The 14,919-nt window shown below is 44.7% G+C and overlaps 2 protein-coding genes across 8 annotated transcripts in view; one reads left to right on the forward strand and one right to left on the reverse strand.

The window, feature by feature from the left end:
- The window catches only part of LOC147028219 (glycylpeptide N-tetradecanoyltransferase 2-like), a 40,968-nt gene extending 35,634 nt beyond the window's left edge, over window positions 1–5,334 (reverse strand). The window contains exons 1-3 of the mRNA XM_085878403.1: window positions 5,065–5,334; window positions 3,656–3,773; window positions 2,162–2,285 (exon numbers count right to left, since the gene is read on the reverse strand). Coding sequence (XP_085734529.1) covers window positions 2,162–2,285; window positions 3,656–3,773; window positions 5,065–5,174 — 352 coding nt within the window. The 5' untranslated portion in view covers window positions 5,175–5,334. The remainder of the gene's footprint in view (window positions 1–2,161; window positions 2,286–3,655; window positions 3,774–5,064) is intronic.
- The window catches only part of CLXN (calaxin), a 108,659-nt gene that overhangs the window by 56,139 nt on the left and 37,601 nt on the right, over window positions 1–14,919 (forward strand). For 3 of the 7 annotated variants that reach the window (XM_085878410.1, XM_085878412.1, XM_085878411.1), the window contains exon 2: window positions 2,223–2,299. The exons of 1 other annotated variant lie outside the window; for it this stretch is intronic. Coding sequence is in view for 2 of the 6 variants with exons in the window: in XM_085878407.1 (XP_085734533.1) it covers window positions 5,980–6,391 (412 nt within the window). In the remaining 4 variants the exon portion in view is untranslated. Of the gene's footprint in view, window positions 1–1,977; window positions 1,997–2,222; window positions 2,300–5,906; window positions 6,392–14,919 lie in introns of those variants that run through there. 3 more of the 7 variants (XM_085878413.1, XM_085878407.1, XM_085878406.1) reach the window with 3 other exon arrangements.

Genomic DNA, 14,919 nt, shown 5'->3' on the forward strand with positions numbered 1-14,919 from the left:
TTTTGAAGTTTCACATCGATTGATGCCGCGGTTCGAGAGAAAGAATTTTTTATTAAAAATATTTCCCTTTAATCAAATGTGGCTGTTGAACCATGTGACCGATCACATCGTAGGTGGGGAACTTTTTGTTCCTCGTGGATAGACTGTCATAGCTGTAAAATTTCACCTCGATGTGTTCAGCCATTTTGTCGGAGAAGATTTTTTTCAGGTTAAAAAAAAGAAGGAAGAAAACATGGCTGCCGAACCACATGACTTATGACATCATCAATTTCTTTTCTGTTGACCAATTTATCCTGAGATGACCCTCAAAAGTGTTCATGCTGATTGGATGTAGCGTTCTACATACGCAATGATGACATCATTAAAAAACCCCCCAAAAAACCTGAATACCATGAATGACCCTGACGTTGAATGAAAGCCGATTACCAAATGATATTGATACTTTGGCAGCCAATTACCAGACAATATAAACGTGCGAGGCCGCTCGAAGCAAAGACCTCCATTCTCCAGAGAAATTTATTTCCAACGTCATCCACATGATTTTCACACCCGTGCTCACAGCCATTAAATAAATACTCTAATTTCTTCTAAATCATGGCTTTCTCCACAAAGTGTTGGTATTCAACAGAAAGGACCCTAGGACCACGGAAAAGTTCAATCTCTCGCGAGATAAGGCGCCATGTTGCCTGCACGACTGCACGGCGTCACGTGATCTGCCAGCTCGCGGTCCGATGAAATGTTTTAACACCATTTTAAAACATCCATTTTTTGCCGGAATTACTTTGGATACTTACAGAGCACGTCACGAAACCTTTGAAAATATAAGCCAAGATCGGATAGACGCTACCGATAAGCAGTCCTCCAGGGGGACATGGTATGAGGTCAAGCAGTGAACAGAAAGCATGTGGTGTTCATTTCAATACCCGATGGTTATTTGAATTTAATACATTTTCCTCATGAAAAGTGTGTTTCTGCTCGGATTTTATGAAAATTATCTACGTTAAGACTGTAACTTCACCAGAAGGCCCCAAAAGTGAAAACAGAAATGGAATAGAACTTAAGATAGCCTCGTGAGGTGGCATGGAAGGCGATGGAAGCCAATGGAAGCCTCCCCTCAGGTGCAATGCATTCCACACAGACCGAGGGTACAAAACATTCAAATTTCACAAATCTCGATGCAGCCGAGTGTGAATAAACCGAAGCGACTGTGAAAAGTGAAAACAGAATTTAAATTGAACTTAAAAAAAAAAACAAATTTGAAAACCCCTCCTGTTGACAGTCAAACGTTGGAGTCACATGGGCTGAGCAGACCAATCACAGCAATGATGTAAATGTGAGGGGAATGAGGAAGAGAAAACAAATTTGAAAACCCCTCCTGTTGACAGTCAAACGTCGGGGTCACATGGGCTGAGCAGACCAATCACAGCAATGATGTAAATGTGAGGAGAATGAGGAGGAGAAAACAAATTTGAAAACTCCTCCTGTTGACAGTCAAACGTCGGGGTCACATGGGCTGACCAGACCAATCACAGCAATGATGTAAATGTGAGGAGAATGAGGAGGAGAAAACAATTTGAAAACCCCTCTGAATTGACAGAGTCAAACGTCGGGGTAAAATTTTTTTTTTTAAATCACACTTATTCCCCGTTGGACGGGAGTCAAGTTTCAATGTATGGTGAAAATTGTGTCAATCTGCCAAGCGTTTGCGGAGAAAAGGGAATAACAAAATGCACACATACATACATTGTACGTACGCACGTTCTATGTATGCGTCTGATTGCTTAACCCCACTTTTCACTTCGTGAGCATGGGCTAATTACAAATTCCTGCACCCCCTGTTCAACGTCAGGTACAGCCAGCCGGTTCATGAAAGTCTCGAGCCAAAAACTTTCTCCAGCTGTCTTTACAAGAACGTGGGAATAACTGGATCCGTTAAAGTGGTGGAAGCAAATGGAAAGCATCGAAAGTCAGACAAAGCTTCGACTCAGACAATAGGGTTCGTGTTCGGGTTAGATTTTTAGGGTTGTGGCAAGAAAACGTCCAAAATGAATGCATACTATGGAAACAAAGCATGGTGAACAATACTTTTGTTGGGCAAGTAAAACGTGACCAACAAGAAATTCACCGACAATGGATGTCATGTGACCGAGGTGGTACGCACCAATCTTTGGTACGGGTTGCGTGTCCCAGAACTGATACGTGCGCTTGCTCGCCTCCTCCAGGTTGCGTGCTGGTCCCTGACACACCGAGAGCAGTTCCATGGCTCGCTGGAGATCCTGAAGCTTCTGCAAATGTACAGGTATCACAGCATCACTACAAACATGTTTGAATCTTGCACCATCTATCTACAATTCCAGCAATGTGTGTGTGTGTGTGTGTCCACTGTTTCTCGACAAACACTGGTCCAATCTAATTGAAACTTGCCAGGTATATTGCTGGGGACCTGAGTATGTGCCTTTTCAAGGTTTGATATTAATCGGACAAGTGCTTCCCAAGTTATGGCCATTTATTTACAAACCAATGACAAGACACGTTGCTGCGTCGGCGTTGCCGATGGGGAAGAGAACCTCAGCCACGTTCCCCATTACGGGTTACAACTTACGGACTTCGGGATAGTGATGAGTTAGTGTATTCTAATAATTTCTCGATTTATAACACAATGCCCCAATCCAGTCATCATTTACGAGAGTGAAGGAACAGATGTGTGGTTGTTTGAAAGTTTTTTTTTTGGGGTGGGGGGGGGGGGTTTGTACGTACGTTTTTTTTCTCTCTCCCTTCTCTTCTCTTTGTGATTTTCCTAGCGATGACATTGCGAAAAGGCAAAATACGTTGGCGCTAATTGAATAATTGGCCATTAAAACTAAATTGCGAATAATCGTAACTGCGATATGCGAACTTCCGGACAGTGAAGACTTAACTTCGCTAGGCCGGTGCGCGGCCGGCCGATGATGACATCAAGTGCCGTGCCGGTTACGATGGGGATCGATCGGAGCCTTAGTTACCGTGGCGTAGGAGTGGCAATGGTCAATGGCAGCGAATGCCATGGCAAGCAAAGACAGGGAGGTAAACTTGATTTTAATTAACTCTGTGTGTGTAAGTATCACAGCAGTTGTTACTTCAATGCAAGCGATAATTCGTGGAATGCATGTGAACATTCCGTACGGGCACACACGATTTCTTATGCGCATTTATAGATAAACACAATGCCCCAATCCAGTCGTTGTTTATGAGAGCGAAGGAGCGGCTGTGTGTTTGTTTCTAGCTTTTTTATTTTGCACGTATTTCTTAAGCTTGAAAGTTTTTTTTTATTTTATTATTTTTTGGTTTGCACGTACGGCCACGCACCTACGGGCACGCGAGAGCGAAGGAACGGCCTGTGTGGTTGTCGTTTCTGGCTCGCGGTTTGAGTTCTTTTTTTGCACGTACGGCCATGCACGTACGGGCACGCGAGAGTGAAGGAACGGCCTGTGTGGTTGTTGTTTCTGGCACGCGGTTTGAAAGTTTTTTTTTTGTTTATTTGTTTACACGTACGGCCACGCACCTACGGGCATGCACTAGTATAAGGAAATGCAAAGGAAAAGGAAGAAAATGCAGATCTAATTTAACATCGTTACAAATACAATACCACATAGAGCTAATTTAATAATTAAAACACCTTCACATCCTGAGTGTCTGATGCAGAGTCAGACTTGTTTAACTCTTTTTCTTTCTCCTTCTTCCTTTTTTGCTTTTTCTTTTTCTTTTTCCCAGTTACTGCATCAGTACCAGGACTCCTGCAGAACAGTTATTGATCATTTCATTAATCACTCGATCCAAAGATAGTCGTTTATGGAATGCAAACTTATCAAGATGCAATACAATGAAAATCTTTATCAATTCGTTTTCACTGCTACAATAATGTCTGCATTAAAAGCACATCTCCAGCAAGATCCCGCACCTTCACTCGCAAAACACCATGACCCCGCATCGTGTAACACACCTACACCACGACCTTGCACCACTATCCTGCACCGTCACTCGAACCTACACCCAGAACCGTCACCATGACCACGTACCATCACTTGCACCTACACCCAGAACTGTCACCATGACCATGTACCATCACTTGCACCTACACGACTCCGCACCATCACTTGCACCTTCAAGGCAACCACATACCATCACTCGCACCTCCACCACAACCCCGCACTGACACCCAGAACAGTCATCAAGACCACGTACCATCACCTACACCATGACCACATACCATCATTTGCACCTACACCCATAATCGTCACCATGACCACGTACCATCACTTGCACCTACACCCAGAACCGTCACCATGACCACGTACCATCACTTGCACCTACACCCAGAACCGTCACCATGACCACATACCATCATTTGCACCTACACCCATAATCGTCACCATGACCACGTACCATCACTTGCACCTACACCCAGAACCGTCACCATGACCATGTACCATCACTTGCACCTACACCCAGAACCGTCACCATGACCACGTACCATCACTTGCATCTATACCACAACCCCACACCGTCACTTGCAACCACATCACGACTTCACATTGTCAAAGCGATCCCATACCGTCACCCACACCTTCACCATGACCCGCACCGTCATTCACACCATCACGATAACGACCCCACATGGTCCCTCGTTCATCTATCACGACCTTGCACAATCTCTCACTCCTCCACAACGACCCCACATGGTCCCTCAGTCATCCATCACGACCCTGCACCTCCACAATGACCCCACATGGTCCCTCGCTCATCCATGACGACCCTGCACCTCCACAATGACCCCACATGGTCCCTCACTCCTCCTCAACGACCTTGTCACACTTCTCGCTTCACCCGACCCCAACTGCCCAACACATCCACGCCCTCCTTCAATCACCACACCCGCGATTTTATCGCCAACAGCACAGTCTGCAAACGAGCTTGGAACAGCAGCAGGCCTTCAATACAAGTATCAGCGGCGCAAGGAAACGGAAGGCAAAGCCCAATGCCAGAGTGTACAGAGTATGAATGGAATCATGAATGCAGCATTCTCACCCCTCGGCTCGACCTGCATCATCTTCATTGTCTCCATCAATACCGCAAGTGTCGCGATCATCGAGCTCCAGGCTCTGCTGACTCAGAGCAGACTCGCTATCATCAGCCATGATGAGCGCGCAGGCGCACAGGCAGGAAGATGGAGGAGGGGGCGAGATAGAGAGCAGGGAAAGGCGGAACCAAAGTTGTGGAGAGAGGAAGAGGACCCAGGAAGAGGAATGTACATGGAAAGTACGTGGAAAACCCAAGCTGTGATGTCGGCGGATGAAAAAACAGAAAGGAAAGCATGGACCCAAGCATGGAAAAAAAAAAAACCTCAGACCCAAACATGGAAAAACCAATACATGGAATGTACGTAAAAATTATGTACGTAATAAATAGACCGTCCCTCGTGGAGGGACGACGGGGTGTGCCTGTCTTGGTCCTTCTTCTTCTTCGTCTTCTTGTTTAATGGCGTTTTCAGAGCCGCGAGGCTCTATATACGCCACGCACCTAAACACTGGCAGGAGCAGTGCGGGAGACTTAATATTGTTAAATCCGTTTGTTTAATAAATTTCAACAACGATTTGTGGAGTCGACGATGCTTTTGGCTCGATGGACACACCCGACCAGTGCCGAGCCCCGTCTCTCGGGCAGAGTGGAAGATGTGCGATCTGGGTACCCCGGGACCAAGGACATTGTGTGAAGATGTGATCCAAATCTTCAGGAACCTCACACCGCTCGCACAATCCCATTGGGTGACACCTTATCTTATGTAAATAGGAGTTAAAGGGACACAATCCTGAAATTTTTAGAAAATGTTTTTTTTTGAAAAAAAAAAGAAAGAAAGAAAGAAAGGGGATGAACCAACTGATATCCCTGACCCATTAGCACTTCTTCTCCTCCTCCTCTTCCCTTTATAAGGGGTGAGGTCCGATGGCACCAAGCTTCTGCCCTGCCTTGACCAGGACACTCCTCCAAGCTCCTCTGTACTCAGACAACTCTCTCCACTCTCCAACCACCCCTACCTTACGGATATTCCTCCTCACACATTCGTCCCATCTCAGCCGCGGTCTCCCTATTTTCCTCTTACATTTCCCCCTCAATCTATCCGATCTCTTTTCCGTTTTCTCTTCCCCCCATCTGTATCAAGTGTCCGGCCCATCTCAGCCAGCATCTCACCAATCTCCACATAAAGCTCATCTGCACACCAATCTCCTCCCTCAGTTCATCCTTCCTCCTTCCATCCACCCTGTTCACCCCCACAATCCTCCTGGCCCAGTTGTTCTTGCAAACCTGCAGCCTCCGTTGTTGTCTCGGGCAATGCCACCATCTCCAGACCGTAAAGGTAGGCCAGCAATACACACGACATGAGAACCCTCCCTTTCAATTTTCTTGATATCTTTAACCTCCGCCATCGAAGATGGACGGAGGTTACTGTTTTCACCCCGATCTGTTTGTTTGTTTGTTTGTTTGTGTGTTTGTTACTTACGAAATCAAGATTTCGTAAGTATATTGATGCCTTCCGTTTGTTTGTTACTTACGAAATCTAAAGATTTCGTAAGTATATTGATGCCTTCCGTTTCTGTTTGTTTGTTTGTTTGTTTGTTTGTTTGTGTGTTTGTTTGTAGGCACGATAACCCGAGAACGGAAGAAGCTACCAATGTCAAATTACACCACGTGATTCAGGAGGGTGATGGCTAGTGCTGATTAGATTTTGGTCAAAATCGGTCAAAGGTCAAGGTCACAGTGAGGTCAAACATCCAAAAAATGATAACTCGAGAACGGAAGAAGCTACCAATGTCAAATTACACCACGTGATTCAGGAGGGTGATGGCTAGCGCTGATTAGATTTTGGTCAAAATCGGTCAAAGGTCAAGGTCACAGTGAGATCAAATATTCGATTTTTGATGGTTTGGTACAGATAACTCGAGAACGGAAGAAGCTACCAATGTCAAATTACACCACGTGATTCAGGAAGGTGATGGCTCGTGCTGATTAGATTTTGGTCAAAATCGGTCAAAGGTCAAGGTCACAGTGAGGTCAAACATCCAAAAAATGATAACTCGAGAACGGAAGAAGCTACCAATGTCAAATTACACCACGTGATTCAAGAGGGTGATGGCTAGCGCTGATTAGATTTTGGTCAAAATCTGTCAAAGGTCAAGGTCACAGTGAGGTCAAACATAATTGCGTAAATTCATGTGGAGAAATGGAGTATATTTGCTTCGCTCGACATTATGAGTTCGTTTTAACTTCGATTTTAATTTTGTCTTCGGTTTTTGCGATCGCTTAGGACGCTTAAAACTCGGTTGTCGAAATTCTGGTAAAAATCGGATGTTTTGGAGACGTTTTAAGATTGTAAAAAAAATATTTCACTCGCGCGTCACGGGTCGTCCCATGATGCCGTGCGCTCGAGCAGACACGTCGCTGAGTCACGTATGGTTTTCCGTGTGCGCGCTGACGGTGTTTTCGATAAAGATGGTGTTTAAAAGTCATTTTTTTTATCCCAATAAAGGTTATCGTCGCATGCCTGACTCACTGAGCTGTCGGATTATGTAAAGATTGTTGGTGGATGGCCGAATATTACGGTTTTGTGACTTTGATAAAATAATATTAAATAATTGCGTGGAGAAATGGAGATTTTTGCTTCGGTCGACGTTACGATTTTTGATGGTTTGGTACAGAATCATCATAGAAATTTGTGGTTTGCGTTGCTACCTTCTCCAGAGACAGCTTTTATTAGACAAGGTCAGAGGTCAAGTTGACAATTTCATAAGTACCAGTCTATGATGCTTGTTTGTTTGTTTGTTTGTGAACAGTATTACGGAAAAACTCCTGCACAGATTTCGACGAAACTTGGTGGGGTGATTAGATATGGTCCAAGGATCATGCCATTAGATTTTGGACTTGGTCCACACTCCAATATGGCCGCTATGGCGGCCATTTAAAAAAAAAAATTGAAATTTTGTTTTTGCATTTCTACTTGTTTTAAGTGATTTCCAACCAAAAAAAAGAAAAATTGTTAGAGAAAAAAAAAATTTGCAACTTTTTCCAAAAAAATTTCGATTTTATTTGAAAAAATTTGATTTTTTTTTTGCATTTCTACATGTTTTAAGTGATTTCCAACCCCCCCCCAAAAAAAAATTTGTTAGAGAAAAACAATTTTTGCACTTTTTTTCCAAAAAAGTTCGATTTTTTTTTTTTTTGGCATTTCTACATGCCCGTCAATCTAGTTTAGTTTATTCAATCGTGGTTCAGTAGAGTCTGATCCATTTTGACCTACAATGAATAGGATATCAGGTTCACTTAAGTGACCCAGCAGTATTGGCGGCAGAGGTTTTGCACTCCACCGAGTGCTCCCCCTCTAGTTCTGTCTGCCATCACTCCCTCCATCCTCCTCCACACATTCGCACCAACCTGAATGCTCCTCCGCACCTCTGCCTCGTACTTACCATTTCCGGTCACTATTATTCCAAGATACTCAAACATATTTCCCTGTCTGATCTCCTTCCCTCTAACCTGATATTAATTTATTTTCTCTGCTGCCCGACCCACATCTCCTTAGTCTTCTCCATACTCATCTTCAGCCCATGCTTCCAAAATACCTCCTTCAACTCCCCCAGTACTTACTGCATCTCCTGCCCACTCTCCACCACAACAGCCAGATCGTCCACATGCTACCCCTCAAGCTCACCTTCCTGCTCACCAGTTTCATCACTATGATAAACATGAGTGGGCTGAGAGCACTTCCATGCCTCAAACCAATGTTCACACTGAACTCCTCAGACATCCCAGGACTAACCAAAACTCTTCCCGTCATTCCCTTGTACATCCCTTCCACCAACCTAACTTCTGTTCTCATCTCAACTCTCTCTTCCTCATATATATATATATATATATATATATATATATATATATATATATATATATATATATATATATATATATATATATATAGTGACTTCAATTGTCATCATGCCAGTTGGCTGGGTGTGGGTACCTCCCTCGCCTGCCATGGTACTTCAACTTCAGCAAAAGACTTCTGTGACTACTTGGGACTGACACAATCTGTCAACTTCCCAAACCGGATCTCAAGCAACGGCACTCCATCTCTTCTGGATCTGATTTTGACCAATTTCCCTGAAAATATCTGCTGTTCTTTCTCTACTCCAATCAATTCATTTGACAACATGCTTGTCAAAGTAGACATCTCTCTGGCTGTTATAAGAGAGCCTCCTCAGTTCCATCGAGTCTGGCATTTCACTCAGGCCGACTGGCAGGGTCTCCAAGCAGCCATCAAATTTCTAGACTGGTCTTCCATCGCTACTTTCTCCAACATCAACTCGTCCTGGGAATTCCTTCAAAGAAATTGCTCTCTCATGCACAGATTTAGCCTATCTCGTATTCAGTTGTCCTACCCTTCCTCCCGCCCATGGTACACTGAAACTTGTGGTGAGGCAGTTGTCCTGAAACAACTTGCCTTCGCCTCATGGAAAGCAAATCTAACTGAAGGCTAACTCTCTTTGCTGATGACTCCACCCTCTGCAGTACCATCGGTCATCCCTCAGACCGGCAAGCAGCAGCTTCTTCGCTCACTGCTGATCTGAATAAAATCACAAACTGGTCCAACACGTGGAACATGTCCTTCAATCCAGACAAATCTCACACTCTCACTATGTCTCTTCGAAAAGACCGTTTATAACCCCCCCGCCCCATCCACTTTCTCAACAATCCTCTTGAAGAAGTCCTTTCTTTCAAGCTTCTGGGTCTCACTATCTGCCATGACCTTTCCTGGGAAAGCCACATTTCAAACGTCGCCTCCAAAGCCAGTCACCGACTGGGAATCCTCCATTGTGCAAAGTTCTTCCTCGGCCTACCTGAGCTCCTGACCACTTACAAAGCTTTTGTCCGCAGCCTGATGGAGTACTGCTCTCCCCTCTGGGCTGGTGCTCCTGCCTCCCACCTTTCTCGGCTTCACGCTGTAGAAACAAAGGTATTTCGGATCATTGGCATCTCCCGCAATGAGGCTGAGTCTTTGGGCCTCTCCCTCTCTCACCGTAGGCTGATTGGTGGTCTTTCTGTCTTCTACCATCTCCTCTCCAGCCTCGCTCCCCCTGCTCTCTCTGCGATTTGTCCCCACCACATTTCCGCAGGGCGCTCAAGGTCTGCCAACAACCCCCTTCGAGTAAAACTACCAAAATCACGAATCACTGCTCACCTTCACTCTTTCATTCCTCTTTTTTCCCACCTTTGAAATAAACTCCCTCACTCTATGCATTCCCATTCTTCCCTCCAGGCCTTCAAAACAGCTGTTCACCACCACCTCTTATCATCCCCCATCCAAATCCTCGATCTTTTCTACCCCTGATAATCCACCCAAGCCCACCTCCTTCAAATTTCCTGCTTTCCTTCCTGAAGGTCCCTGTAATGTCCATCTTCTATTCCCCATGTTCCCTGTCCCATCCCTCTCCCTTCCACAGATCTCCTAATGTCTCTGTTCCCCACTGTTTTGTCCTTCCCACTCCCTCCCCTCCTGTCTCATGCCCCCCTTGATGTGCGTTGTTTGTTAGCTCTCATACGAGCCTCGACAAGGTATTACAAAAAAAAAATAACGCAATCTCAATTCCTTCCACAAAGCTCGGAACAAGTGTGTGTCTACCCTCAGGAGAGCCAGAAGACAACATCTTTCTAATCTTAAGTCTGAACTCTCAAACCTGTCTCCCTCCTCCAAATCCTGGTGGCATCTAATCAAATCTGTTTCTGATGTATGTTCCCCCTCCATCCCTCCCTTACCTCAAATGGCCGCACAGCTGACACTGCACGTGAAAAGGCTAAATGCCTTAACTCTGTGTTTGCTTTTAAATCTTGTCTCAAACCCATCACTTTCTGTACCCACCTTACCCAGTCACACCCAACTGTCCCTGGACTCTGTGTCCTTTTTGCCTGACTAGGTGGAGAGCTTGCTGTGAAACCTCGACTCAGATTCTGCAACCGGTCCAGACGGCATCAGCCCATGTGTCCTAAAAACCTGCTCCTCTGCTCTTGCTCACACTCTCTTTGTTCTATTCACCCTCTCATTTGCTCAAGGTCATCTGTCATCTGCTTGGAAATCAGCAAACATTACTGCCATGACCTCATGGGACATGAATCCATCCTGCATAAAAAGCCCTGCATAAAAAAGGTGCAAAAACAGATCCCTGCAACTACAGACCAATCAGCCTTCGCCCAATCATTAGCAAGGTTATGGAACCCATCATCGCTTCAGACATTAAATCCTTCCTCTTCTCCAATGGCTTGATTTCCAATCATCAATTTGGTTTCAGACCAGGTCACTCTACCCTGGATATGCTGCTTCTACTCTCCCAACAATGGATGGAGGTACTCAATGCCAGTCATGAAATCAGATCCATCTCCCTCGACATATCACGTGCTTTTGATATGGTCTGGCATCCTGCCATGCTCACCATACTCTCTTGCTATGGTATCCAAGGACATCTCCACTCATGGCTCGCAGACTTCCTCTTCTGTCGCAACCAACGTGTTGCCCTTTATGGAGTTCTCTCATCCCCTCTTCCTGTCTAAGCTGGAGTTCCTCAAGGCAGTGTTCTGGGCCCTGTGCTTTTTCTGTTTTTCATCAATGATCTCTCCAACTCTCTGGAAAAATCTTCTTTATCTCTTTGCTGATGACTCCATCCTCTGCCGTACCATCTCTCATCCCTAAGATCGGAAAACAGCAGCTTCTTCACTCTCTGCAGATCTGGATAAAATCACAAGCTGGTCGAACAGTTGGAACATGTCTTTCAATCCTGACAAAAGTTTTGCTTGGGATGTGCAGTTTTTTACTTCGGCGATAAAATCGAGGACCCCCATTTTGATAATGTTCATATCCATGTCAGTTTGACCCCCATCCCTGACCATAGTAAGACAGCAGGCAGCAACAATTCCCATGTCAGCTAAATGGCTCCCAATGTCGTCAATTTCAATGATGGGGTCAATCCCGTAAATGACTCCTCAGCTCTCCTTCAGAGACCTAGGAATCTGGGACAAGACTCGAATGTGTAGGATAAAATAACAGGTTCTCAACACTATTTCCTGTTGGGCGACCAATTTGCACTCAATAAACAGGTAGTCCAGCAGCCCAGAAGGTTTATTCAAGTGGAAAGCACCGGAACGTTTGACCTCATGGGCTGATGGGGTCATCCACCGACATCACAAAAATGCATTGCTGCCGGGTCTGACTCATGGCTTTCCTCCCAAAATCACTCAATTAGTGACGCCATTACCGAAAAACCTAATTTACTCAATATCTAGCAAACTATGCATGATAATATCACGAATAAGGTGTTCATACCTTTGATTTCATGGTCAATCATTACCCTGATGCTTGGCATATTGCTAGAAAATGTATAGTTTACCATGTAAATGCATGGTTCATCCACTAAATTAGTGACGCCATTTCCGAAACCTCACTATCTGAAAAACTGTGCGTGATAATATCACAAATAAGGTGTCTATATCGATATTTTTATGGTCAATCATTGCCCTGACACCTGTGTTATTACTGGGAAATATGTAGTTTACCATGTAAATGTGTCGCCCACTCGCTCATTAAGCGACGCCATTACCAAACAACGATATATGGAAAACTTGCAAATGTGCAGTTCACATAATTAGCTTGATGTCCTCTTGGCATTGCAAGTCTTCTCTATCACTTTCGTCACTCTCATCACTGTCCTCACTCCAGGCATTATCTGACTCTTCCTCATCTACTGAATTATATTCCACGCCATCCCCATCATCCTCATGTGGGCCTGTGAGGGGCTCTGGAACTGAACTTCCTGGATACCAGTCTGGTTCAAAGCAGTTTTGAGACAACTTCTATCCATAGTCTCGGACTCGCCCCACCAGTTGGATCTGTCTGATCAACTCTCTTCCAGATTCTTGCCACATAGTGCACCCTTCTCATATGATTACCAAGTGTCTTGGCACATGGGGGAAGAGAGGCACAGTTTATCTTCTTTATTCTGGCAAGGGGCTCCTTTTTGTCACCACCACCCATTCGCATGAACTCCTTGTATCTGGCTTCATTAACGTCAGAGGCTTTGAAGCCATACAGCACGCAGACAAAGGATGTAACAGCTTGGACGTCTCCCTCCTCAGCTGTTAGAGATCGCAATGCCATCACATGAGCTGTATCTGACTCCATCCGCTGGAAGGGCTTCACTTTGCCCTTTCTGAAGAAACGCGATGTGAAATCACAACCAGTCAAGGCATGAAGGCCGATTAGTGCTTCAGTGATACCAGTCTGTTTCTTCTCAAGAATGTCAGCTAGTTTAGTGACATCAATGTACCTTCAGTGGTTGCCAGATCCATAGTCCATGATGATGTTGATCCCTTCCGACCTTCCAGAAAGCCCAAGCAGAATGATGAAGACGTCCGTATCAGTGGACCTTACTAGAATGTTACCAGTGGAAATGTTGTTTGCGTGAAAGGCAATGAGTGTGTCAGCTTCTTCATGTCGACACTGGAGGTGATTCGGTTCCTCTATTTGCAGCACATCATCCTCATTGTTCTTCATCTGCATACACACACCACCGTGTGAAACGTAGTGTTTTTCTTTCAAGAATTTAACCCTATTGGAGTTTCTTCCATTCCTCCATTACAAACCAGACAAACTCTTCCTTGAATGATCCACTTTTGAGTAACTCTGTGCCACTCTGTCGCTGAGCCTGGTCAGGTCCAGTAATGATGAATGATTGAGGAGTAGTTGAACGACGCAGGTTTCGCTCGGTATCTTTGATTGATGGTGACTGGTACTTGTCGAGCACTAAATGGATTTGCTCCCCACGATACAAACATACTTTTGCCAAAAGATCCTTTACCATGGTTATTTGTACAAATTGAAAATTACTGACGCCAACATGGGAGTTTTGTTTTTGATGACTTCATTTTCGACGAACATCGACAAATTTTTGAAGGCTTCAACGTGCATCTTCCGATTCGACGTTTGCTCTTCATCCATCACATCCAGTCTTACATAGTCATGACAAGTGTTATGATATTTGGCTTCCTTTGCAATAAGATCTTCCCCTAGTCCAATGATCCTAGTATCACACTTTTTCTTAGCAGCAAGAAGGATTGCCTTGCTCCCGTCTGTGGTCAAACATTGGCTAAGGGGTTCATTTTTCTGCAACTTCCTCTTCCTCTTCTGTTTACAAAAAAGACATTCCTGTCCAAGGATGCCTCTCGTGCTAGTAGAAGGATGATCTGAACTTGAACGAGTGGTCTTCTGAGGTGGTTCAGATGGTTCTGTGCTTGGAGGTGCTCCTCTCTTAACAGCACAGAATCGACTGAGGCAAACTGAGTGGTAATATTTGCCTTCTGGGCCCTCAGCTGTTCTGATCTCTTCTGAGGTGTTCGAAAACTTGTCACTTTGAATTTCCTTTCGCTGTCTCGCAGCATTTTGGGCTGTTTCCCAGTTGCTGGAATTGAAACACTTCAGGGAACATTTCTTTTCTCCTCTTTCTTTGAAAATTATACAAACGGGGGCGTCATTTGCCATGATCTGTAAATAACAAAAAGGGACAGAGACCAATGCATTATTTGCCACATTGTAACAAAAGACAGAGATGGTACGACTCCAGTAGGCAACTTTCAGGGTGAACTCAACATTTTCAAGCACTAGAGTTGGCATTGTAATATTTCACCATAAAAACATGGGTATAGACACCTTATTTGTGATATTATCATGCAGTGTTTTTCAGATACCCATGAAAATGGGTTTTTCCGCAATGGCGTTGCGAACTGAGTGGGTGAACTAAACATTTACACGGTAAACTATACATTTTCTCGCAATAATGCGGGTGTCAGTGT

Source organism: Eptatretus burgeri, chromosome 4 (genome assembly GCF_056783735.1).
Source record: "Eptatretus burgeri isolate ZD-2024b chromosome 4, Ebu_testis_v1, whole genome shotgun sequence".
Lineage (NCBI taxonomy): Eukaryota > Metazoa > Chordata > Myxini > Myxiniformes > Myxinidae > Eptatretus > Eptatretus burgeri.